Raw genomic sequence first — 25,901 nt, 5'->3', positions numbered from 1 at the left:
TATAAAGATAAACTAATAAATATGCCCTTAATTCTTCACTTTCTTGTAATGTCAGAACAGTTTAGAATTATGCAGAGATTATTATTGGGCTGCATCTCGCATGTTTATACAATGTAATTATTTCATGCAGAATTTTAGTATGATTACTTAACATAGATATGTGTAGTAAGATGTATTTACGTGTAATTCAGATATCGTGTTATTGTCTGCAGATATGATCCTTGGCACCAAAGATGGATCTGGGCCATTTCCTTTTGAAGCAGCACAGTGGCTCAGCTGCCACGCGTTTATTGCAAAGCTGTCTAATCACAAGGCATTGTACAAGACCTTGCTAGGACCTCTTCACCATTGTAAGTATTGTCCTCTCTTTTTGTTACATGGATTACAATATAGTTAGGGTTTTTAGCCATAAGCAGCAAAATCAGGGTGTATTCGATAAGATTTACCTAAAAATACATGCTTAAGATCAAATGGTATAATTGTTTTGTATTACATGACATTACAGTCTCCTACACCCAAACATCTTTAGTAATTTCAGACCTGTCCTATGCTCACTGTCTACCCCATCTGTGTCACCCCTATCTGTCTGCCCTCCATTATGAATTTAAGCTGTAATGAGCAGGGCCCTCTTCCTTCATGTGCTTCTACTTCCCTTACTTGTACTATCATTTTCTCTTACGTCCTAGAGGATGCTGGGGTCCATATTAGTACCATGGGGTATAGACTGGTCCACCAGGAGCCATTGGCACTCTAAGAGTCCGAGAGCATGGGCTGGCTCCTCCCTCTATGCCCCTCCCACCAGACTCAGTTTAGAAACTGTGCCCGGAGGAGCCGGTCACAGCTAGGGGAGCTCTCCAGAATTTCCTTAGTAAAGTTTAGTTTTAGAGTTTTTTATTTTACAGGGAGGCTGCTGGCAACAGCCTCCCTGCATCGAGGGATTGAGGAGGGGGGCAGTGTCCGCCCTGCGGGGTCTGAGCCACTGTCTCCACTGACTGGACACTGAGCTCCAGAGGGGATAGATCGTTCCCCGCCACAGGGGATCGCTCTCCCCAGCAGCATGCCGCCACCCCCTTACAGAGCTGAAGATTGTGGCGAGTGAGTCACCAACCCCCCCTAGCAAGCGGTGAAGATGGTGGCATCCGGGTAGGAGCGCAGTACTAACTGCGCTCCGGAGGCTCAGCGGTACATAGTGTGGCGCTGTGAGGGACACACTGAGCCAGCGCCTATACCCTACACTGGTCACACAGCCTGTCTGGGTCCCCGGATCTCAGCCAGCATCAATCCTTAGGCCAGTATAATCCTGTGAAGAGCGGGAAGACAGCGCCAATTTGAGGGCGGAGCTTCTCCGCAGAGCGGACCCAGCAGCGTTTCAGCGCCATTTTCCTGCCTGCACAGCGCTGTCAGTGAATAGCAAGTCCCTCCACAGCAACTCCAGCTATCTGTCACAGTACCAGGGGTTGTAGAAGGGGGTAGAGGCTGCAAAACGACTGTGTAACCTATTAAGGTGCACAGTCAGTGCTGATAGGGGGTCTCCCTTTATATTAAAAGCGCTGTGTGTGGGTTGGCTCCAATCTCTGTGTCTCTCTTGCCATTCTTGAGGGTGAAACTCTGTCTGCCCACCCCTGTGTGTGTGTGTGGAGTATCTGTGGTCTCCATTAAGCAATGTCCAGGGACTCTGTGTCATATGCTGCAGAGGATATGGCCTCTCAGGATGATCCCATTCAATGTAATCAGGATTGCACTGGTTTAACACAGATTCCAGCAAGGGAGCCCGAGTGGTTATCCCCTATCAAATTTATGATTTCTCAGATTTCTAATAGGGTTGCACAAAATTAATCTGCAACTCAGGCTTTACAGAACTCTGTGGCTGTCTGGCCCAGTTCTGGTACATCAGGGCTCCCCGCTGTATATTCCCATAAACGTGCTCTTGCTCAGGTCATGCAGGATGATACCGATACCGACTCTGATACTACAGATGGTGACGGGGATGTGTAGCGGGGGGCTGCATCACTTGCAAAAGGGGTGCAGTTGATGATAGAGGCTATTAGGGATGTGTTAAATATTGCTGATACAACACCCGAGCAGGTTGAGGAGGCTTACTTCACCGAAAATAAGAAAGCCTCGCTAAGCTTCCCTGCGTCAAAGGAATTAAATGCTATATTTGAAAACGCTTGGGAAAACCCGGATATTAAATTCCAGATACCTAAAAGGGTTCTGGTAGCGTTTCCTTTCCCGGTAGAGGATAGGAAAAAATGGAAAAACCCGCCAATTGTTGACGCGTCAATATCCAGACTCTCAAATAAGGTAGTTTTACCTGTTCCAGGATCTACCGCCTTGAAAGAGCCGGCTGATCGTAAAATTGACAATACGCTCAAATCCATGTACACGGCTTCTGGGGCAATACTAGGTCCCACTATTGCCAGTGCTTGGATTGCCAAAGCTATAGTAAACTGGTCAGGCACGTTACTTGAGAACTTGGATACTATGGAGAAATGTGATGTTGAATTGTTTTTACGTAACATTCAGGATTCGGCAGGATTTCTGGTAAAATCCATGAAGGACCTGGGTTCCATGGCTGCGGGGATTTCCTCCATGTCAGTATCAGCTCGTCGAGTGCTGTAGTTGCGCCAGTGGTCTGCCGACGCGGAATCCAGGAGAAGTGTGGAGACCCTACCTTACACAGGTCAGGCTCTCTTTGAGGAAGCATTAGATGCGTGGATCTCCACGGCTACGGCTGGTAAGTCACCCTTCCGTCCCTCAGCTACACCTGCTCCGAAGAAACCCTTTTCTTCAGTTACGCTACAGTCCATACAGTCTAACAAACCCAAAAAGGCAAAGCCGTCCAACACCTTCTTTCGGGGAGGTCGGCCCAAGTTCAAGAAACCTGCGGCTGCAGGTACCCAGGAACAGAAACCTGCTTCAGGCACACCAAAGTCCTCTGCATGACGGTGGACTACACGCCCCGGAGGTGGGGCCGGTGGGAGCGAGACTCAGACATTTCAGTCATGTCTGGGTGTCCTCCGGCCTGGACCCCTGGGTGCAAGATATTGTGTCCCAGGGGTACAGGCTGGAATTTCAAAATCTCCCTCCTCACCGATTTTTCAGATCAGGCTTGCCAGCTCTGCTGACAGACAGGACTGTCCTGCAAGAAGCCGTCCAGAAGTTGGTGGAGGCACAGGTCATTGTGCCAGTACCACCTCACATGCAAAACAGAGGTTACTATTCGAACCTTTTCGTGGTACCGAAACCGGATGGTTCAGTCAGGCCCATTCTGAACTTAAAATCACTAAACCCCTTTCTGAGGGAGTTCAACTTCAAAATGGAGTCCCTAAGGGCGGTGATATCAGGTCTGGAGGAGGGCGAATTCCTAGTATCCCTGGATATCAAGAATGCGTACCTCCACATTCCGATTTGGCTGCCGCATCAAGCTTATCTGCGATTTGCACCGTTGGACTATCACTTTCAGTTCCAGGCCCTCCCATTCGGTCTCTCCACAGCACCGAGGGTATTCACCAAGGTGATGGCGGAAATTATGATTCTCCTCTGCAGACAGGGGGTGAACATAATTCTGTATCTGGACGATCTGCTGATAAAGGCATCGTCCAAGGAGAAGCTGTTACGGTCCATAACACTCATGACTCAGCTTCTCAGCTGGTTGGATCCTGAATCTTCCAAAGTCACATTTGGAAGCAACCAGAAGGTTGTCCTTTCTGGGAATGATCCCCGACACGGAAGTCCAGAGGGTGTTTCTCCCAGTGGAAAAGGCGTTGGTGATTCAAACGATGGTCCGGGATGTCTTGAAGCCAGCCCGGGTGTCAATTCATCAGTGCATTTGCCTTCTGGGGAAGATGGTGGCCTCATATGAGGCTCTGCAGTACGGGAGGTTTCGCGCTTGGTCCTTCCAACTGGATCTCCTACTCAAGTGGTCAGGATCCCATCTACACAAGCACCAGAGAAATCGTCTGTCGCCAAAGGCCAGGATTTCACTCCCCTGGTGGCTGCAATTATCTCACCTTCTGGAGGGCCGCAGGTTCGGGATTCAGGGCTGGATCATTCTAACCACGGATGCAAGTCTCCGGGGCTGGGGTGCAGTCACTCAAGGGGAAACCTTTCAAGGAAGGAGGTCAAGTCTGGAAGCCAGCCTGCCGATAAACATTCTGGAACTAAGAGCCGTCTACAATGGTCTCCTCCAAGCGGCCCATCTTCTGAGAAATCGGGCCATTCAAGTGCAGTCAGACAATGTGACAATAGTGGCTTACATAAACCGACAGGGCGGAACGAAGAGCAGAGCTGCGATGGCAGAGGTAACAAGAATCATCCTCTGGGAAGAAAAGCACGCGTTGGCGCTGTCAGCAATCTTCATTCCGGGAGTAGACAACTGGGAAGTGGACTTCATCAGAAGACACGATCTCCATCCAGGGGAGTGGGCTCTCCATCCGGAGGTGTTCAAGGAGGTAACAGATCTTTGGGGCGTACCCCAGATCGACATGATGGCCTCTCATCTCAACAAGAAGCTTCAGCGGTATTGTTCCAGGTCGTGGGACCCACAAGCAGTGGCGGTGGACGCCCTAGTGACTCCGTGGGTGTTCCAGTCAGTGTATGTGTTTCCTCCACTTCCACTCATCCCAAGAGTTCTAAAGCTCATAAGGAGAACAAAGGTTTAGGCGATCCTCATTGCTCCAGACTGGCCAAGAAGGGCTTGGTACGCGGATCTTCTGGATCTACTGCAAGAAGAACCGAGGCATCTTCCTCTTCGGGAGCATCTGCTGCAGCAGGGGCCGTACGCCTATCAAGACTTACCGTGGCTACGTTTGACGGCATGGAAGTTGAACGCCTGATACTAGCTTGGAAAGGCATTCCGAACAAAGTTATTCCTACCCTGATACAGGCTAGGAAAGGAGTAACGTCTTGATACATCGAATTTGGAAAAAATATGTGTCTTGGTGTGAGTCCAAGAAATTTCCTGTGGTGGAGTTTCAACTGGGACGGTTTCTCCTCTTCTTACAAGCTGGTGTGGATATGGGCCTAAAGTTGGGATCGGTGGAGGTCCTATCCGTTTTCTTCCAAAAACAATTGGCCGCCCTCCCTGAGGTTCAGACCTTTTTGAAGGGAGTTCTGCACATCCAACCTCCCTTTGTACCGCCTATGGCGCCTTAGGACCTTAACGTGGTATTGCAGTTCCTCCATTCAGACTGGTTCGAGCCTCTACAGGAGGTTGATGTCAAATTTCTTAAGTGGAAAGCTGTCACTTTGTTGGCTTTAGCTTCTGCTAGACGTGTGTCAGATTTGGGGGCTTTATCGTGTAAAAGCCCATACTTGATCTTCCACGAACATAGAGCTGAGCTCCAGATACGTCAGCCGTTTCTTCCGAAGGTTGTGTCGGCATTTCATATCAACCAACCTATTGTGGTGCCAGTGGCTACTGATTCCTCAATTTCATCAGTCCTTCGATGTAGTAAGGGCTCTGAAAATTTATGTGAAAAATGTCTGGTCGTCACAGGAAATCGGACTCTCTGTTTGTCCTGTATGATCCCAAGAAAATTGGGTGTCCTGCTTCTAAGCAGACGATATCAGGTTCACTATCCAGCATGCGTATTCTATGGCAGGCTTGCCGTGTCCTACGTCTGTCAAGGTCCAATCTACTCGTAAGGTGGGGTCTTCCTGGGTGGCTGCCCGGGGTGTCTCGGCATTGCAACTTTGCCGAGCAGCAACTTGGTCTGGGTCGAACACGTTTGCAAACTTCTACAAGTTCGATACTTTGGCCTCTGATGATCTGAAGTTCAGTCAATCAGTTCTGCAGAAGCCTCCGCGCTCTCCATCCCGTTCTCGGAGCTTTGGTACATCCCCATGGTACTAATATGGACCCCAGCATCCTCTAGGACGTAAGAGAAAATTAGGATTTTGGTTACCTACCGGTAAATCCTTTTCTCGTAGTCCGTAGAGGATGCTGGGCGCCCACACAGCGCTTCATTTTCCTGCACTTGTTATCTGGTTCAGTACAACTTTGTTTTTAGTTAAGTACTGCGTTTTTTACTTGGTAAGTAATGTTCTCAGCAGTTGCTGAGTTTTCAAGCTAGCTTGATGTGCCTTGTATGTGTGAGCTGGTATGAATCTCGCCACTATCTGTGTTAAATCCTTCTCTCGAAGATGTCCGTCTCCTCGGGCACAGTTTCTGGTGGAAGGGGCATAGAGGGAGGAGCCAGCCCACGCTCTCGGACTCAGAGTGCCAATGGCTCCTGGTGGACCGGTCTATACCCCATGGTACTAATATGGACCCCAGCATCCTCTACGGACTACGAGAAATGGTAACCAAAATCCTATTTACTGCCTACAATGGCGCCAAATCCTTGGTTTCTGCCACCCTGATGCTTATTTCAGTGTTATGACCGCTGATGCAGCAAAGTTTATAAATCATGTACTCAAACATCCCAACATTTTTTCCTGTAAATGCAGGACCCTACGCACACCAGGAAAAGGGGTGGAGCCTCACAGCACCCCCATTCATATTACCGGATCTCCCGGCTGTGTAAATAGATGTAGAGCTGCGTGCTCCACCCGAACACCACCACCCACCCACTGTGGGACACAGGCCCATGGCTGGGACAGTGGGACAATCCCAGAAAAATGGGACTGTTGTGGGGTTTGATGTACTGCATTGTTTTGTACTGTAAATTTTTTTCAACAGTGTCATAAATGACAATGCTATGCATTTGGTAGGGGTTTCAGCAACTTCAGGAGCCGATGCAGAGAGAGCACTATGACAGTTGGCAGAGTGGAATCGATCTGAGCATGCTCATAACAGTGTGCCAATGCGTATGCGACTATTCAGATTTATGACTTGTAGCTTGTGTCCATTGGCTAGTCCTGGATGGGCGATCAGAGTGGGATTGTGGCATTCTGATGCAGGCCAAGCACAGTAAGGGTGTATTCACACACTTACAAATGCTTGCGGGTGGAAACAGACTCACCACACCTGGAAAAGACAGGGGGAGGTACAAATATCAGATGATAATGATGGTGGTTGCCGGCTCTAGCAAAATGCTTGTGATTGGCAGCGCCCAAGCATGCCACGAACACTAGCTGGCATGTTCTTCGTCTCCCCAGGCAAAGAATATGCTTCTGTGAGCATTTTTCAGAAATGTTCTTTCATAGGTTTATTTTCTTGCATACACAAGGTGGGGTGTACTTCAGCTGTACTAGAGAGGTTTTAGCATTTAAATCTATGCTGAATAGGAAATGGGTCTGTTGCATGTAATGTAAGGAATATGGGTGCAATTCTGGCGTGACATGTTCGTGTTACACATCTGCTCACAGCTGTAATTCCGCACATGGGTGAAAGTATGCCTCTTTGGCACACACTTTATTTATTTTGCACCCTTCTCTGCATCAGTCGCAATGTCTACATTGTGTTTCTCTTTTTTCTTTTCTTTTTTATACTAAATCAAAAATTAGCGCCTTCATTTAGATTTGTATGCATTAGCATTTGTGTAGAAATTGATTCTATTTACATGTTTGATGGAGGTGCTTTCCTCAGGACCATAGGCCTTCCACATGTTAGGGATGTATATAAACCATTTAAGGTTTCATCAATGTTTGCCACATAGGGGAAGGTATGCTAAACCTCGTGGCAGCAAGGCATATCTAGACATTTCTTTAAGGGGGGTGTAGTAGGGTATGGTGGCGGCCGGGCTCCCGGCGACCAGCATACCGGCGCCTGAAACCCGACCGCCGGCATACCGACAGCTGGGTGAGCGCAAACGAGACCCTTGCGGGCACGGTTGCGCGCTCCTCGCGCCTTGCTATCTATTCTCCCTCCAGGGGGGTCGTGGACCCCCAAAAGGGAGAAAAGATGTCGGTATGCCGGCTTTCAGGATTCCGGCGCCGGTATGTGTGTCGTCGGGAGCCCGGCCGCCGGCAAACAGAAGATCACCCCTTTAAGGGAGTGGTAGCCTAGCATAGCCCCATGAATCTTGTGGTAATACAAAATCAGAAACCAAATCTTTGTGAATTATCCAATTAAAATGTCTTACCTCCCTTATAGTCTTTTGGCATGCTGTCCAAGCCGTGTGTCCACGTCCTTCACTTTAATCAGCATATTGTTCCAACCATTCACCTTTAGAGTGTGGAAACCTTTCAGTACTTTGAGTGGTAATTGGCCAGCACCATCCCTTAGATCATCATGCTACTGGGATTGGCACTGTTATACCCAGTAACTGTATGGCCATACTGCAAGACTGTGAGTCTGGCATCTACAAAGGAGGCGGATGATGCAGCCCATAACTGGAGCAGATGTGCAGGATCTCAACTCATTTATTTGTATGGGCCGCAGACAACCATTTGGCCTGAAAACATTAAAATTGAACTAAGATGACGGCTAGTCAGTGCTCGGTTAGGGGTGATTATTTTCTTTATCCATTGCTACTCTGCCGTGGTACTTACTGCATTGTCTGTACTCATGCAGTGTTTTTCTAGGCACAAGAAATATATTAAACAATATCACAAGGGAGCACTTTATTAAAAATCAATTTGTATAAGACAATTTTTTTAATATATATAATATAATATGAATAAGGTATAAACAATGAAAAAAATAGTAGTATGTCACACTGATATTCACCACCACGTTATGTCTGTCCTTATCACCACACAAGATGATTATATCCTCCACACCTGGTGCAATTAAAAATGGAGATCCAATTTTTGATGTTTAAGCACAGTTCAAGTACTGTGTATTTATAGCTCCAATATTAAACTCCTCGACTTAGAGGTAAACCATCAGTAGTTTAGCAGCGTTTGCTGATGGTGAAGTGAACAGCTTGTTGTGCGCTCAACAGAACCGCAGAGCAAGCGCTTTGATACTACTTCCCCAACTGCCAAAGTTAAGCTCACCACTGTAGCTTGTTGCTTGTTTTTGGTCTGATCCGATGACTCAAGGTGGGAGCTGCGTCCACAGGGAGGGAGGGCGCAGCTCTATGTTGAAAGCTGTAGAGGGTGATGACTGGAGACCCCAAGCCTGTGTGTGGTCTAGGCGGCGTGTAGGCGGAAGGTGAATCCCTTTACACGTTTCTCCGTTACCACAACATGCACAGTTTCATCAGAAGGTTATCCAGTGTGTCCAGGCATCCATATTTAAGGATATAGTAGACCAATCGGTGTGCAACAATGAATAATAATCCACAGGTGCATGAATGGAAAGCACCAAATGGTTAACTCTAATTAATAGTTCACAGGTGAATATAGATCAATCACTTCATGCACAGCGTATTTGTAATTATACATAAGAGCAAACATGTAATCAGTTTATAATCCTGGCAACAATGATCTTTTTCTAAAAATGGTATTACGTTACAAAACCACAATAATGGATATAAGCAATTCATAAGCAGTTTGCTACAAATAAGGAGAGAAATAGGTGAATTGTTTAGATACATAATTAGCAAATAATGAGAGCTGTATAGCTCAGTGGACTAATGCCTTGAATTACATTGTAGGTAGGCTGGGGTTCGAATCACACTGAAGATTTTTATTTTCACCAAAATCAATTTTTTTTGTATCTATACAGATGGATAGAATATAGAATACAATATATCCTCTTTAGTTCTATTCTAAGGTTCCTCTTTCGACGAATGGAATTGTAATTAGTATAATGACAAACACTAGATACATACTAAATATACAGCCTCAAGATTAGGCTTAATATATTCCTGACACATTTTGATTAATATTATAAAGGTGGTCCTTTTATTTCAAAAACCTCAATTTCAAACACTAATTCTATATATGATCTACAATGGATAGATGGTATGGAGATTCTAGAAATTCCTCTATTATAGTGGGGTCCCTTTTCTTGCGCTAAAGCGGACCCAGAGGCATATATTTTAGGAGACCAGAATCACATATAGAGACTTAGGTTATGAGCCTATCTCTATGTAGACGTGTGGTTTTATCATTGTCCTGAAGACCAGAACAGTTGTGTCAAAGACCACTGGATACAAATGCATATAAACATGGCAATAAAAAATATATTGATAAATTATAATATAAAAATATAAACTAGTGATTGTAACCCATAATTTGAGATAAAGAATGGAAAGAGGGGAAAAAAAGGAGGAGAGGGGAAAAGGGAAAGGAAGATGTGATGGAAAGAGGAAAAGAACAGAAACAAAGAACAACAAAGATTGCAGGTACCAGAGTGATACTGTATTGTATTTTTAGATTTTATGGTTTTTCAAATAGTGGTTCCAAAGATAATACAGCCATATAAACCTAGATGTACATATAAAGAGAAGAAAGGATGATTGACTTATATGTTGTTCATTTCAATACAGTCATTCAATCCAATACTTTCCTGTATATCGAAAGTAACACCAAGGGAATAGGATTTCATTTGGGTACTTTTGTCAACCATAAAGCTACAAGTGGTGCATCCTATTTTCTTACATTTAAAGTTCCCTTTGCCTTTTGAATATTTCTGTAGCCAAGTTCCTCTATTAGTATGTTTGTCATCATAGGATATATAATGACTAGGCCGTTTTAGCAGGGCGCCGCGCCCTGCCCGTTTTTTTTAAGGGCAAAATCCCTCCTGCTAGAACAGCCGCCCGCTTCCTGCCCTCCCAGTGTGTAAAGATGCCGTGCGCATGCGCGCTGCATCCATTCACGCTGTGAGAGAGCTTTGGGGAAGCCCAGCACCTCCGTAGGTGCTGGGCGCGTCCCCAACAGTGACGCCACCAGCCGCCCCCCCCCCCCGGTTTTAACGTCTGTGGGCTGAACCGCCAACTTTTATTACGCGAAATGACCACGGCCCCTATTTTGTGTGGCCACGCCCCTTTTTCGGCGCGCGTTCACGCTTGTGCCCCTCTCAGTCCGGCGCCCTGCCCTGCCCAAATCCTAGAGTGAACACTAATGACTGGGTGCTAATAGACTTTATAGGTTGGATGCCTTTTTGAAGGTGATTCAGGGTTTGTCATCTAATTCTTTTGAAAGTATTTTATCTGTTTTTAAAATAGGATAATTCTTTTGGATGATATTTTGAGCTCTCTAGAGAATGCATTATACTTGGTTACAAATCTAGGCTGGAGTTCCATATTGATGGAGCCTTCTGTTTTCTGTTTAGATGACAGAAGTGATTCCCTATCACATCTAAGAGCTTCGTCCAAAGTTTGTTTTGTAATGTCAAGAGGATAATTTTGTTCATTAAAAGCTGCAGTCAATTCAGATGATTGTATCTTGAATTGTTCAATATTTGAGCAATTATGCCCGAGTCCTAGATATTGACTTTTTGATATGATGTTAAGCCAGGGACGATGGTGACAGCTATAATAATTGAGGAAGTTTTTTGTATCTACCTCCTTTCTGAATGTGGAGGTGATGATACGATTATTTTCAACTGAGAGAGCAATATCCAAGAATGTAATTTGTGAAGCATGCACAGTGCTGATAAAAGAAATCCCATCTGTGTTGGTGTTAAGGTGTTCTAAAAAAAGAGAAGCTTGATGTGCATCCCCATCCCAAATGAAAAGCATATTGTCGATGTACCTACCATAGAGCACCAGGTTCGCCTTATACGGGCCATCCCATACATATGTGTCTTCTAGGTGGCCCATATAGATGTTTGCCAGTCTGGGAGTGAACCTGGTGCTCATGGCGACACTGAGGTCCTGCAGGTAAAATTTAGCGTCAAAAGTGAAATATTTTTGAGTCCTATAAAAATGAACCGCAACTAAAGTAAACCGACAATTATTGTCATCAAGTGACTTATCTGTGGTTAGAGTGAACTCAAGTGCTTCTAAACCTAAACTGTGAGGAATGTAAATGTATAGAGGGGGTCATTCCGACCCGATCACTCGCTGCTGGGTGGCCGAAGCCCGTTGTATTGTAGCGATCGCCTCTGCCTGATTGACAGGCAGAGGCGGTCGCTGGGCGGGAGGGGGCTGGACGGCGGCGTTAAGCCGCCGTTTAGGGGGACGCGGTCCAGCCAATGCAGGCATGGCCGGACCGTTGGGGGGGGGGGGGGCCACGGCGGCTCCGTGATGTCACATGCAGCCGCTGCGACCCGGGCAGCGAGGAGGTACTCCCGGCCAGACGCAGGAGCTGCGCTGGCCGGGAGTTACTCCTGAAATGCAAAAGCATCACCGCTGTGCGATGCTTTTGCATTTCTGCGGGGGGGGGGGCGGCACTGACATGCGGGGTGGACTAGCTCTGTGCTGGGCGTCCCCCCGCATGTCTGAGTGCCTGATCGTAGCTGTGCTAAATTTAGCACAGCTACGATCAATTCGGAATGACCCCAGAGATTCCACATCACAAGTCATCAGTAGATAACTACTACCAAATTTTTGATTAGACTGATGAAGTGAGTGGAATCTCTAATATATGACCTAAGTGCCAAAACATGAGGTTGTAAATGATAATCAACATATGCAGATAAATTAGAAGTGAGGGAACCCAAACCATAAATAATATGGCACCCAGTTGGTGAGTGAAGGGATTTGTGGATTTTAGGGAGGTGATAATATATAGGTATTACTGGATATGTGATAAATAAAAACGTGTATTCAGTCTTGGATATTGCTCCCTCTGCCGGAGCAGTATCCAGAAGTCCCTTCAATTCTTTTTGATAAATGGAGGTGGGGTCTGATTTGATTGGATCATAAAAGTGTGGATTATTTATTTGTCTGTAGGCCTCTAGTAGATAATCCCAAGTATTTTGAACCACTGTCCCCCCCGCCCCCCTTTATCTGCGGCTATAATGATAATCGATTTGTCCTTAGTAAGGTTCTTAAGGGCTTTTCACTCTTGTGGGTGTAAATTATCCTTTTGATTCAATCGAGATTTAGACTTTTGACACAAGGTTCTAAAGTCATTTAAAGTTAAATTGAAGAATGTTTCTACACTTTCACTTTGATGTTGGGTGGGGTAGAATTCTGTTTTTGTTTTTTTCTTAAATACACCCTAATTGTCCTTTCCACAATCAAACAATAATACTTCACAATTTTGACTATTATTTTCCTGCTCTAGTTCAATAAGTGTGTTAAGGCAGGGAAGGTCTGTAGATTCGAGAACTATTGGGGTACCTATTTCTCTTTTTTTCTTTTTTTTTTTTTTTTTAGGTTTCTATTTGCAAAATATCGTTTTCTGCATAGGTCTTGATAATGTCGATTTATATACAGGAATGAAAAGCTATACCTTCTATACACTCTAAACACACTTTAAACCTTTAGCCGCTGCGGCCGCTATACTTGGTACACACGCTACGTACTTTTTACGCTATTAGCGTACAGAGTCCCGTACAATGTACGGACTCTGTGTACAAACGCCGCGCTGACGGTACAATGCACCCGCAGCGCGTACACACCCAATGTATACGCTTTAAACCTTATACAGCAATGCAATGCGTTACTAATACACTTTTAAACCTTAGTGGGGAAAGGAAGACACAACACCGATTTGTAGTTAAATCACTGGGTTCCGACACCACAGCGTAATATTGCTGAAAGGGGTTACAATACAGGTTGAGTATCCCATATCCAAATATTCCGAAATACGGAATATTCCGAAATACGGACTTTTTTGAGTGAGAGTGAGATAGTGAAACCTTTGTTTTTTGATGGCTCCATGTACACAAACTTTGTTTAATACACAAAGTTATTAAAAATATTGTATTGAATGACCCTCAGGCTGTGTGTATAAGGTGTATATGAAACATAAATGACTTGTGTGAATGTAGACACACTTTGTTTAATGCACAAAGTTATAAAAAATATTGGCTAAAATTACCTTCAGGCTGTGTGTATAAGGTGTATATGTACCATAAATGCATTCTGTGCTTAGATTTAGGTCCCATCACCATAATATCTCATTATGTTAGGCAATTATTCCAAAATACGGAAAAATCCCATATCCAAAATATCTCTGGTCCCAAGCATTTTGGATAAGGGAGACTCAACCTGTATATACAATACAATATAAGACAATATAACAGAATAATGGCTACAGTCAATGGTACATACGTGAGTATATTCGCGTGCGCTTCCCGGTCCGGTCCTCCGTAATCTAATAGATAACTTTGTGAGTCTTGTGTTTGACCAGGCCTGCTGCAGGCTTTGTTTATACAATTCTTCCAAAAGCAATACAATGGGTACTGTAATCCCTTTGTCCATTGGACACAGGAATGCACTTTTACAGTACAGGAGAGGTCATAGGTCGATTTGAATTGGTGGGCGATGTCTGTTCTAACTGCTCTTGTGGGTGGTCTCCTCTGGATTCCCGCCGCATACATAATGTACAGTAAATACAGTTTATATCTATATTCTGCTTCTGCACATAACTATCCGCAGGAACATGCGATCTTCCTCAAACCAACACCGGAATGTTACCCTTAAAATACCCTACAGCTGGATACCAAACACCACCTTATGACCTTGTTCTGTCCCCTCCTATTCTGTAAAGGTGAATCCCTTTGTTCTGAAACCATTTAATCTGTTGTTACTTTCTGGTGTGGTGCAGGGGGACTATGTGTACATTGTGCACTATTTGGATTAAATATGTAATGTGTTTTGATAGCTCTCCATGCGTTTACAAACTCTACCGTAAATACCCATACCACACGCTGATGCGCACGACCGCGGGAGCGACCATACGCAAATTGCGAATATGTGCACGCACAGCAGAACAAGTACACGCGCGGAGGCCATCTGTGTGTAGTTCGTACGTGATGTGTGTACTGCAATATTTTTCGACTTTGACAGTCCACCCTTTGGCAGTCACCAATAACTGCCACTATCTAATCACTAAACAGAAAAATATCTACACAATATCTACAGAAGTTTTGGATGGTCGGGGGAGAGTGGTAGGTAGGAAATGTATGACCTAGTGGGATAGTAAAAAGCATGTATGTATGAATCCATGTCTGAGGGGCATGTATCATCGTGCCGTATATGTTCTAAATAAGCTTCGAGGTATTGCGAAGTATACATTAAATCCTTCTCATCCCGTATTAAGGGTCTGTAAATGGGCCAACAAACACTACCGAGCTCTTTTCGGCTTCTTGTTCCAACAAATGGGGTGCACATTTAGTTGATGATACATGGAGGGGGAACATATGTGAGTGCTAGTATATGTGGATATCACCTGTCGACTATGTGTGTCGTTAACTGAAGGTTGTAGAGATGAAGATAAGACACATATCTAAAATACATTCACATAAACATTCTTGGGTAGGGCTGATGTTTTTTCCGGATGGGTGTATCTGGGCAGAGGGGGAGACAAAAGAAAAACGGGTGAAAGAAACAGGCCATGGAATTAATTTGCAATCCTTATCATTACACTGTCTCTTTGGATGGGTCGTAAATTAAATCTGCTGCTATAACAATGCCCTCGCTCCCTAGACTCATCAACTTTGTGCCGTGCTTGCGCCGCGTCAGAATTCGAACACACCTAAATATCAAGCCAATAATTATGACGACTCCCAGGATACAAAGGAGAAACTTCCCTACACTCATAATAACATTTTGAGCCCACTCTCCTAATCCTGAGAACCAATTTCGTGGGTTCAACCATGAGACCCAGCCGGTCAGCTCATTACCCACAGCCGTCAGGGTAAGGTTGTGTCTCCTCCGGAACTCCCACTTCAACTGCAAGATATCGTCCATCTTTGATCGATAATCTCGGTTGGGTCATCAGTGCTGTTTGTAATATACGTACAGCACTTCACACCATATTGAGTTGCCAAAGTGACACAGTACCCACCTGTCACGGCTGTGATATAATTAAGGACCATCCTGTGCTGGATCAGTTCCTTCTTGTAATCTTGTAACTCCCTTCCCGTATACCTGAAGGTGTCGTCATACATTTCAGTGATATTATCTATCAAGTTCGCTAGCGCATGGATATACCTATAATTTATAATTCCTCTGGCAGTACGGGTGATGTCTAATGCGAGAAGGAATTGAATCCCGGTGGATTCGTGGATCAAATCAGAGGCTGCGTGTTCTGTCCTATCTATGAGGTGTCTCTTGACGATGTGTTCATAGTGAGTATGAGTGTAAGGAGCCTGAGCACTGCGGTGAACATCTCTCATCTTATCATGGGTTATGGTCATGACCTCTGGCAGTACTCTCCCAATATAACACAATCCCTCTGAGCTCGGGGCAAGCCACTTGTACGCCTTCCTCCCACATATGAAATAGGCATCATCTGGGAGAACATATGGGACAGAATATGACATCACCATATTACAAACTTTCCAAGTGAAAAACCCAATCCCTAGTTCTCCCATCTGCTCAGTACAAGTATCAGGATGGATGATATGAGCACAATACCCTGGTGATACTTTTCCAACCCACATGGTCTTGCTTCCACGAGTATACCTATACCGAAAATACCTCCCACTGTTGGCTATTTGGCGTACAAGTTCAGAGTCTATGGGTATCCTATCAGCTCTGTGTGAAAAGGTCATTGTCTGGTTATTCCACATCACTTCCCAATTTCCCGGTTTTCGGTAATTGGAAATATTGAAACATAATAAGGATCTATCTACATTATATTGGTGGAGCTTCAAACTAGGGGGCCTAGAAATATTGAATTTCTTGTCCACCGGTCTGCCACCCCGCAATTCGAGTACCTCATCTATTGCTAATCCTGACTTGCTCTGACCTTGAGGTACTTGTGAGCACACCCAGCATTCTGTCTGGTTTAAGACCTTACCCACTAGTGAGTGGTAATCACTCAATGGATGACGGTCCATGTCGATGTTAAAGCTGGACTGACATCTCTGGATGCACTCATCCTCGACTATGTTCTCACAATTCCTACAAATGCAATTTTCCTCAGACAATAACCCTTCACAGTGCCTCCGAGCTCCCTGACTACCAGAGCGCTTTCTGATACCCGCCTTTGCTCGAGTGATGTGTTGCTCCTGAGATTCTACAAATCCCTCCTCGCCATCAGAACCCATTCCAGATCCTTGCTCGACCTCTCTGGGACCCTCACCATAACAGACTGTCCTGTTCAACAACAGGATTAACAGGAAAACCCGAAACGCAGTCTCTTGGGGTAGATCCATCTTGTTAAGGGAAGAGAAGGGAGACAAGAAGGGGGGGAGAAAGAGAAGAAGAGAAGGAGGGTAGTGGGAGGTGGAAAAAGAAAAACTGGTGCGACAACCGTTTCTGGTCTTGTTGTTCTCCGCGCTCAGGTGCCGTCTCAACAGTCCTGCCTCTCAGCTTTCCTGGAACAAACACTCTAGTGATACGAGGTTCTCTCCACTCTGCTCTTTGTCACGAGTTTTCTCCGGGTCAGCGACCTTCTTGCAGTGGGACGAGTGGACCCAAGTCTCTCTTTCGGCAACCTTTAATGCTGTCGTGCTGGTTAACAAGACTTGGTACGGTCCTTCCCACCTGTCAATGAGGCAACCTGAGCGTAGAAAATTTCGAATCATTACATAATCCCCAGGTTCAATGTCATGACAATTACTGTTCGGTAGGTCAGGAATCACCAGCTTTAGATTTCTCTTTTGATTTCTCAGCTGCTGGCTCATCCCAACCAAATATTTCACAGTCACTTCATTATTGCATTTCAAATCATCCTGGGGGTCTATCATTACATGAGGTTGTCGGCCAAAAAGAATTTCAAAGGGTGATAGGTTAAGGGGGGACCTGGGAGTGGTTCTGATGCTGTACAATACTAGTGGCAAAGCTTCTGGCCACAACAATCCAGTCTCAGCCATCACTTTGCTCAGCTTGTTTTTAATAGTGCTGTTCATTCTCTCCACCTTCGCACTCGCCTGTGGTCGGTACGGAGTATGCAGTTTGCTATTAATTCCCATCAGTTTGCACATAACCTGAAAGACTTCACCTGTAAAATGGGTACCCCTATCGCTTTCAATTATTCTAGGGATGCCATATCTACACACAAATTCCTGCACAATTTTTTTTGCAGTGAACGTAGCAGTGTTTGTTGCAGCAGGGAATGCTTCTACCCAATTGGAAAATACATCAATACAGACTAACACATATTTTAAATTCCTACAGGGTGGTAACTGTATGAAATCAATTTGTATTACCTGAAAAGGTACATCTGTCGGAGGGATATGGGATGGCTCTGTTGGTATTGACTTTCCAATATTCTTCCTCAAGCAAGTAAAACATGTCATTGCTCTCTTACCTGCATGAGAAGAGAATCCTGGCGCACACCAGTAGGCTCTCACTAGCTTGCACATACCCTCTTTGCTTAGGTGAGTCAGACCGTGTGCCGCCTCAGCTAGACCTGGAAGATATGCTCTGGGGGCCACTGGCTTACCGTGTCCACCTGTCCAGAGTCCTGAGGACTCCTGGCCATACCCCTTTGACCTCCAGAGCACCTTTTCCTGTGAAGAACACAAATTTTGCATTTCAATTAATTTTTGTGTGTTGATTGTGTTGAATGTCATCAGTGATGTGATGTTAGTTTGTATGGGGGTGCTGGCTGCTGATTTAGCAGCTTAGTCTGCCCGGCTGTTACCAAGTGAAATTGGGTCTTGGTTGTGTGTGCTTTGCACTTGATAACAGCCACTCTGTCTGGTTCTTGTATCGCTGTTAGAAGCCTTTTTATGTGGGACGCATGCGCTACAGGTGTGCCAGCTGCCGTCATGAAATTTCTGAGGCGCCATAGGGCCCCAAAATCATGCACCACTCCAAAGGCATACCTAGAATCTGTGTATATATTAGCTGACTTACCCTTGGCCAATTCACACGCTCTAGTTAGGGCGACCAGCTCAGCAACTTGTGCTGAGTGCAGTGGGCCCAGGGGTTCAGCTTCTATGATACCTCTGTCGTCTACAACTGCGTATCCAGTACACAAGTCTCCCGATTCTGTCTGTCTGTGGCAACTACCGTCAGTGTAAAAGGTAAAGTCTACGCCTTCCAGTGGGTTGTCACTGATGTCAGGTCTCGCAGTGAAAGTCTGATTCAGGTATTCCATACAATCATGCGTATCAGTCTCTGCACTAAATCCTCCTTCACCATCATTCTCATCCTCCACTCTTTGTGCCTGTCCAGGCACACTTGGCAAGTAAGTTGCAGGATTTAGTGCGCTGCATCTCTTAATGGTGATGTTTACAGGGGCCATCAGTGATAATTTCAATTTTGTAAACCGTGCCGATGAGACATGTCTGGTTTGGGCGGAGTTTAGTAAGGCTGATACTGCATGAGGTGTATGGATGGTCAGGTTGTGTCCTAACACTACGTCTTTGCTTTTACTTACTAGCAAAACTATCACTGCAACACTTCGCAAGCATGTGGGGAGAGACCGCGCTACGGTGTCCAACTGTGCACTGTAGTAAGCTACCGGCCTGCTGGCATCACCATGTCTCTGGGTTAAGACACCTGCCGCGCACCCTGCACTTTCTGTACCGTATAATTCAAAGGGCTTCCCATAATCTGGCATACCTAATGCAGGTGCCTGTGATAGGCACTATTTGAGTCTCTCAAATGCCAGTTCGGACTCATCTGTGTGCGAGATCCGATCTGGTTTGTTCGAAGAGACCATTTCTTGCAAAGGTAAAGCCAGCATGGAGAACCCTGGGATCCAGTTTCGGCAGTACCCACACATTCCAAGGAAAGTGCGGATCTGTTGCTGGGTTTGTGGCAGAGTCATGTCGCGAATCACCTGTATTCTATCAGCGGTGAGGTGTTTTAAATCCTTGAGTCAAGCAATGTCCCAAATATCTTACCCTGGTCTGGCACAACTGCAACTTATCCTTTGAAACCTTGTGTCCTGTATGGGAAAGATGAAACAGAAGCTGTTTCGTGTCTTTCAAGGGCGATTCGAGTGAATCAGAACACAACAATAAGTCATTGACATACTGTATTAGCACTGATCCACTCTCAGGAGCTACATTTGCCATCAATCCAGTGTCTTGTCCATCTTTGGTCCAAAGGGAACCCGGTATTTGTGAGATAATTTCCTCTACCTTTGCTGGACACTTGTCTATAACAGCAGAATGCGACATTAGCCTTTGAGGGGTGTCTAATATATCTTGCACTTCCTGAACGTGGTTCTCAGGTATATCCAAGAAGACACCCTCAGGAGTACAGTATATGACACACCGCGTTTTACACAATAAATCTCTTCCAAGCAGGTTAGTCGGAGCCGCTGCAGCCAGCAAAAAAGAATGCTTGGTTTGCAAGGGCCCTATCGTAATCTCTGCCGGTCTACTTAAAGGGTAGTATTGCACTGTTCCTGTTACTCCCAATGCCGAAATTGTTTTACCCGTGGTTTTTATACCTACCGTCGAATTTAACACTGACCTGGCCGCCCCTGTGTCTACAAGAAAAGGTAATGGTATACCAGCAACATCAACCGTGACCTCAGGTTCACTACCAAGGCTAGCAATCAACTTCACTGGCTGCAGACTACAGGTGTGGCCCAACCCCTATGGTGGGGTGAGACCCTCCCGCAGCGCACTGGCAGCTACAATATGTGAGGGGGGTAGCTGAGAATTTTCAGAGGTCTGCCATTCCCTCCTAGGTGGGTACCTCCTTGTTTTCCCTGCGTGTGGCTCGTAACTTCTCCTATGCGGTCCCTGATCCCAATTATGTGTATTGTAGTGTGGTTCATATCCTGGTCTAGGGGGTCGGTATACATTATGTGAACCTTTATTCCTACATTCCCTCGAGTAATGTCTTACCTTGTGACAATTATAGCATGTTGCTTCACGTGACTTACCATCAGGGGTCTGGGGTTTCGGCTGATGTCGCTTTGTGGTAAGTGCACCTATACTTACAGTCATCAGTTTTTCCCCCTGTGACTCCCTGTGTTTAACGATGTTCCTATCATGCTCGATAGCGGACTCTCTCAATGCAGCCACCGAGATACCTCTCCAGTTTGGTAGAGAGGTCTGTACCCTTGTCCTCAGTGTCTCCTTCAACCCGTCCATTAATACAGAAACGGCTACCTGCCTGTGATGTGCATTGTCCTTAATATCCTCAACCCCAGTGTATCTAGCCATTTCCTGCAGTGCTCGATGGAAATATTCGGATGCCATTTCACCTTCTTTTTGTCATATGGAAAAGATTTTATTCCATTTGACAACAGTAGGGAAATATACTCCTAATTGCAGATTGATTTGCCGCACATTCTCCTGAGTGTACTCATCAGTGAGAGGTACTTCTGCGTCTAAGTTACAATCAGTTATGAACTTTTCGCGGGGTCAATATTGGAGGGTAAACATACCCGTAGCACTGTGCGACAATCTTTGTTTGTGGGTTCGGTGGCGTTACCTAACTCTTTAATGAACCTCTGGCATGCGACTAGATCTTTTCTGGGATCAGGAAATTCTGACATAATTGACCTCAATTCTGTCCAGGACCAGGGACAATGCATGGCAATGTTCCTGACGGGAGTTACTCCCTGAGCGTCAGTCTTCCCATTGGGGACTGCAATCACCCTGACAGGATTTAATTCAATTACATCATTCTGGTTTGATTCTACAAAGTGGGGTGCTATTGTCTCTACATAATGTACGGTATCGTACTTACCTGTGGACACGACCTCACTTATCCCTCCGCTAGGGGGCCTGACTACTGCTCTTGTTGGTTGGGCCGTGCCCACCTGAGTGTCTTGTATGGTGGCTGCTAGAGAGAGTGCCGATATCGTACTGGGCTCATCTTCCTGCTCACAGTCCTGGGGAAAATTTAAAACAGGATACAACTGGCAAGGGTTAGCATTAGTACGTTTATTAATTACACTCTTATCTTGTACCAATGTGCCATTGTCTGTAGCCACTTTCTCCCCCACAATATACGGTGGTGGTGGTGGTGCGGTCGCCATTATTTTCCCGCTAGGTTTGGAACCTGCTGCGCGAGCTAATTCTCTTTGTATATCCCCCTCTTGTTGCCATAAATTTAAACAATCTGTATGTCTAATCCTTTGTTTTCTGGATTTTATTAAACATATCCTTATCCTTAAATTCTGCAATACCTCTGGTTCAAAACTTCCCACTTTAGGGAATGGTACCCTATCTTTGTCAGTCATACGTACCCATTCAGACAAAAAGTCTTCAGTGTGTGATCCATATTTACCACACATAACAAACCTCGCTGACCCCTTAGGCCGCGGCACCTCAACCTGAACCCTGGTTAAACGTCCACCGCTTGTGCAATTGGATCCCATCGCGGACTTTTTCCTTATTACGCAATCCCCAATGCACAATACGAATAGACGGTGAAAGTTCTTAAAGCGCTTTCACCCACTCCTTCTCCGCCGGGTACCACGACTCACTCCAATAATGACCACCGCGTACCCAGTGAGGTCCCTATCTGATTTCTATTCACTGGAAGTGTTTAGGAGTGACTTACCTATTCCAGTGAATATACACCGCTGGAGATTTTCCTGAGAGAGACCAATGAAAACTCCCTATACTCTTATACACAAATCACACTTGCGTATGCTCTATACAGTGCTAATGGTACTGCGATTTTACGCAAAGCACGTAAAGGGGTATCCAGTTGTGCTATATATATCGCATCCACAAATGCGCGGTCCAATCGCACAGCATATAGGTTCTTGTTACTTATCTGCCGTACGACCACGGGTCGTTATACAAACTGGGACCCTCAGTCTAGAGCGTAATACAAAAACCTTTTAACTTCAATACTTCGCAATACAATGCACTATCACGCTCCTTTACAAATCACCTCACGATTTGCGTTTTAAACCTTATACTAACGTGAGTCAGCCGCCTCACGCCACCAAGTCTCCACTCACTTGATGTACCAAACGACGGGATCCCGGATTACGGGGTTCGAATTTCACTCACTCCTACGTTCGCTCACTCAGGTATACTTGGTTTTTTCTGTACAGAAAATTATTATTCATTCAGATAAGCAGTTTTACTCCCAGAGGCAATACAGTAAATAAGAGTTTTATACTAAACTTTGGAAACTGGGCAATTTTGTGCTATTGTAGCGTGGCTACTGTCCCACCTTTAAACTAAACGAACTATCGTGTGGTTTTATTCTGCGCACACAACGCTAGGCAAGCGTGCGTACCTCTATGCCACGTGTGCGGCCTTGCGCCACGTGCACGTTTTTGTGTACGCTGTCCTCGCATTCTGTACCATGTGTACCAATGTGCGTACGCAATAAAACAACTCACACAATTTCTATAAATGTGAGCATTATTAACTATAATCGCTCACTTAACACGCCACACAGTTTCTTTCTTTATAAACCTTTATAACTTAGGCCAGACTGCGTTTGTGTTTTACACTTACTTCCTTAATATTTATTTTATGAATCTAGCAATCAGTCCTATGGCAACAATGTGAGGGGTGTACAAAGAGTATGGGTGTACGCTTTTGTTGTGTACGCATTTGGCGGCAAAAATAAATTTCACAGATTTTAAATAGCTTTTTTTTTCTATTTACCTTATGAGTTCTACCAGCATCCCTACAAACCATACAGAGCAGACGTCATCTAATCAGCAAATAAGTAGGGTTTCTCAGTGCATCCACCGACCAAGAAAATGTTACGTAGGATACCTGTCCACCCTTTTGCTGATAGGTTAAGTCTGCTGTGACCTGTTAGGCTGTGGATATGTGGAAAACCAGACGATGCCCCCAATTGATAATGTCGATTTATATACAGGAATGAAAAGCTATACCTTCTATACACTCTAAACACACTTTAAAACTTTAGCTGCTGCGGCCGCTATACTTGGTACACACGCTACGTACTTTTTATGCTATTAGCGTACAGAGTCCCGTACAATGTACGGACTCTGTGTACAAACGCCGCGCTGACGGTACAATGCACCCGCAGCGCGTACACACCCAATGTATACGCTTTAAACCTTATACAGCAATGCAATGCGTTACTAATACACTTTTAAACCTTAGCGGGGAAAGGAAGACACAACACCGATTTGTAGTTAAATCACTGGGTTCCGACACCACAGCGTAATATTGCTGAAAGGGGGTTACAATATATACAATACAATATAAGACAATATAACAGAATAATGGCTACAGTCAATGGTACATACGTGAGTATATTCGTGTGCGCTTCCCGGTCCGTCCTCCGTAATCTAATAGATAACGTTGTGAGTCTTGTGTTTGACCAGGCCTGCTGCAGGCTTTATTTATACAATTCTTCCAAAAGCAATACAATGGGTACTGTAATCCCTTTGTCCACTGGACACAGGAATGCACTTTTACAGTACAGGAGAGGTCATAGGTCGATTTGAATTGGTGGGCGATGTCTGTTCTAACTGCTCTTGTGGGTGGTCTCCTCTGGATTTCCGCCACATACATAATTCTGCTTCTGCACATAACTATCCGCAGGAACATGCGATCTTCCTCAAACCAACACCGGAATGTTACCCTTAAAATACCCTACAGCTGGATACCAAACACCACCTTATGACTTTGTTCTGTCCCCTCCTATTCTGTAAAGGTGAATCCCTTTGTTCTGAAACCATTTAAACTGTTGTTACTTTCTGGTGTGGTGCAGGGGGACTATGTGTACATTGTGCACTATTTGGATTAAATATGTAATGTGTTTTGAACTTTTGATAGCTCTCTATGCGTTCACAAACTCTACCGTAAATACCCATACCACGCGCTGATGCGCACGACCGCGGGAGCGACCATACGCAAATTGCGAATATGTGCACGCACAGCAGAACAAGTACACGCGCGGAGGCCATCTGTGTGTAGTTCGTACGTGATGTGTGTACTGCAATATTTTTCGACTTTAACAATCTCTTGTGTACCTATTCAACTCTACAAATAACCCGAATAAATCAGGTATTTGGGAGAGTGCGATTAGGGCTTTTTCACTTTCAGTAAGAGTTCATGAAGATAGGTTAAATTACCCTTTTTCTTTAACATCCATAAGGCATATTGGGGACACATTAGTACGATGGGGTATATACTGGGTCCAAAGGAGCCAGTGCACTTTAAATTTCTTCAACTGGGTGTGCTGGCTCCTCCCCTCTATGCCCCCTCCCACAGGCAGTTTAGAAAAAAGTGTCCTCAGGAGACTCTGCTAGCTCCAGAGTATGCACACTCTGCTAGCGTCAGAGTTTTTCTTCATTTTATTTTAAACTTTTGTTTATTCCGGTATGCTGTTTGGGCAACAGCATACCTGCGCCGTGGGAGTTGGGGGGGGTGGGGGGGCGGTCACCGGCCTTGCGAGGTGCAGAGGGGTTGTTTGTTCAGCGGGGCACTGCGCCTTGGCTGTCGCAACTGCAGCACGCCGCACACGCCCCTAACAGATGCCTGAAGGTGAACGTCGGTTGGGTGTACAAACCGGGGGCCCCGCTAGAGCTCTCCTGGGGAAACCCGCTATAGCACCTGTGTAAAACTGGCTAGCTGTGGGCTTAACTAAGCATTCGTGTGAGGTTACAGCTTGTTTTGGAGACATGGCCAGTAAAAATATATTCAGTAGTTCCTGCGCCAGTATGGGGGGCTGATTTACATCTGAACGGGCTCAGCGGCATTTTGGCGCCTTCCTCCGCATAAGCAGCCTCATACAGCTCCTCCGGACTCTGACACACGCTGGATCACTGGTACCAGGTTTAGTTTAGGGGGAGAGCCGCTATTTGTTCACATTACTTATTCCTAAAGGGGAAATCATTATAAACAAACAGTTTTCACTGATATAAAAACGCTGACAGCCTCACTGGGGTTCTCTAGCGTTGGGTTTACTGGTGCCTTCTCTTCCTCTGTGTCTCCTCTCACATGAAATAGGGCAGGCTTGCATTGAAAAACGGTCTGTGTTGTATGTGTATTGTTGTGTGTTACTTTTCATCATGGTAAAACACAAGTTATGCAGTATGTGTAACAGCAGATTCTCCCCACTCTCATCTGGTTCCATTTCATGTGAGCAGTGTAGTCAGTCCTCACAAAACGCTGAGGAGAATGTGGG

At 45.3% G+C, this 25,901-nt stretch overlaps 1 protein-coding gene across 5 annotated transcripts in view; it reads left to right on the top strand.

The window, feature by feature from the left end:
• The window catches only part of TERT (telomerase reverse transcriptase), a 331,772-nt gene that overhangs the window by 277,788 nt on the left and 28,083 nt on the right, over nucleotides 1-25,901 (top strand). For all 5 annotated transcript variants that reach the window (XR_010177723.1, XM_063922685.1, XM_063922684.1 and 2 more), the window contains one exon: nucleotides 213-350. Coding sequence is in view for 4 of the 5 variants with exons in the window: in XM_063922685.1 (XP_063778755.1) it covers nucleotides 213-350 (138 nt within the window). In the remaining variant the exon portion in view is untranslated. The remainder of the gene's footprint in view (nucleotides 1-212; nucleotides 351-25,901) is intronic.

The sequence above is a fragment of the Pseudophryne corroboree genome, chromosome 5 (assembly GCF_028390025.1).
Source record: "Pseudophryne corroboree isolate aPseCor3 chromosome 5, aPseCor3.hap2, whole genome shotgun sequence".
NCBI classification, from domain to species: Eukaryota; Metazoa; Chordata; class Amphibia; order Anura; family Myobatrachidae; genus Pseudophryne; species Pseudophryne corroboree.
The sequence above is the reverse complement of the archived record's forward strand: the minus strand, read 5'-3'. Positions and strand labels throughout refer to the sequence as shown.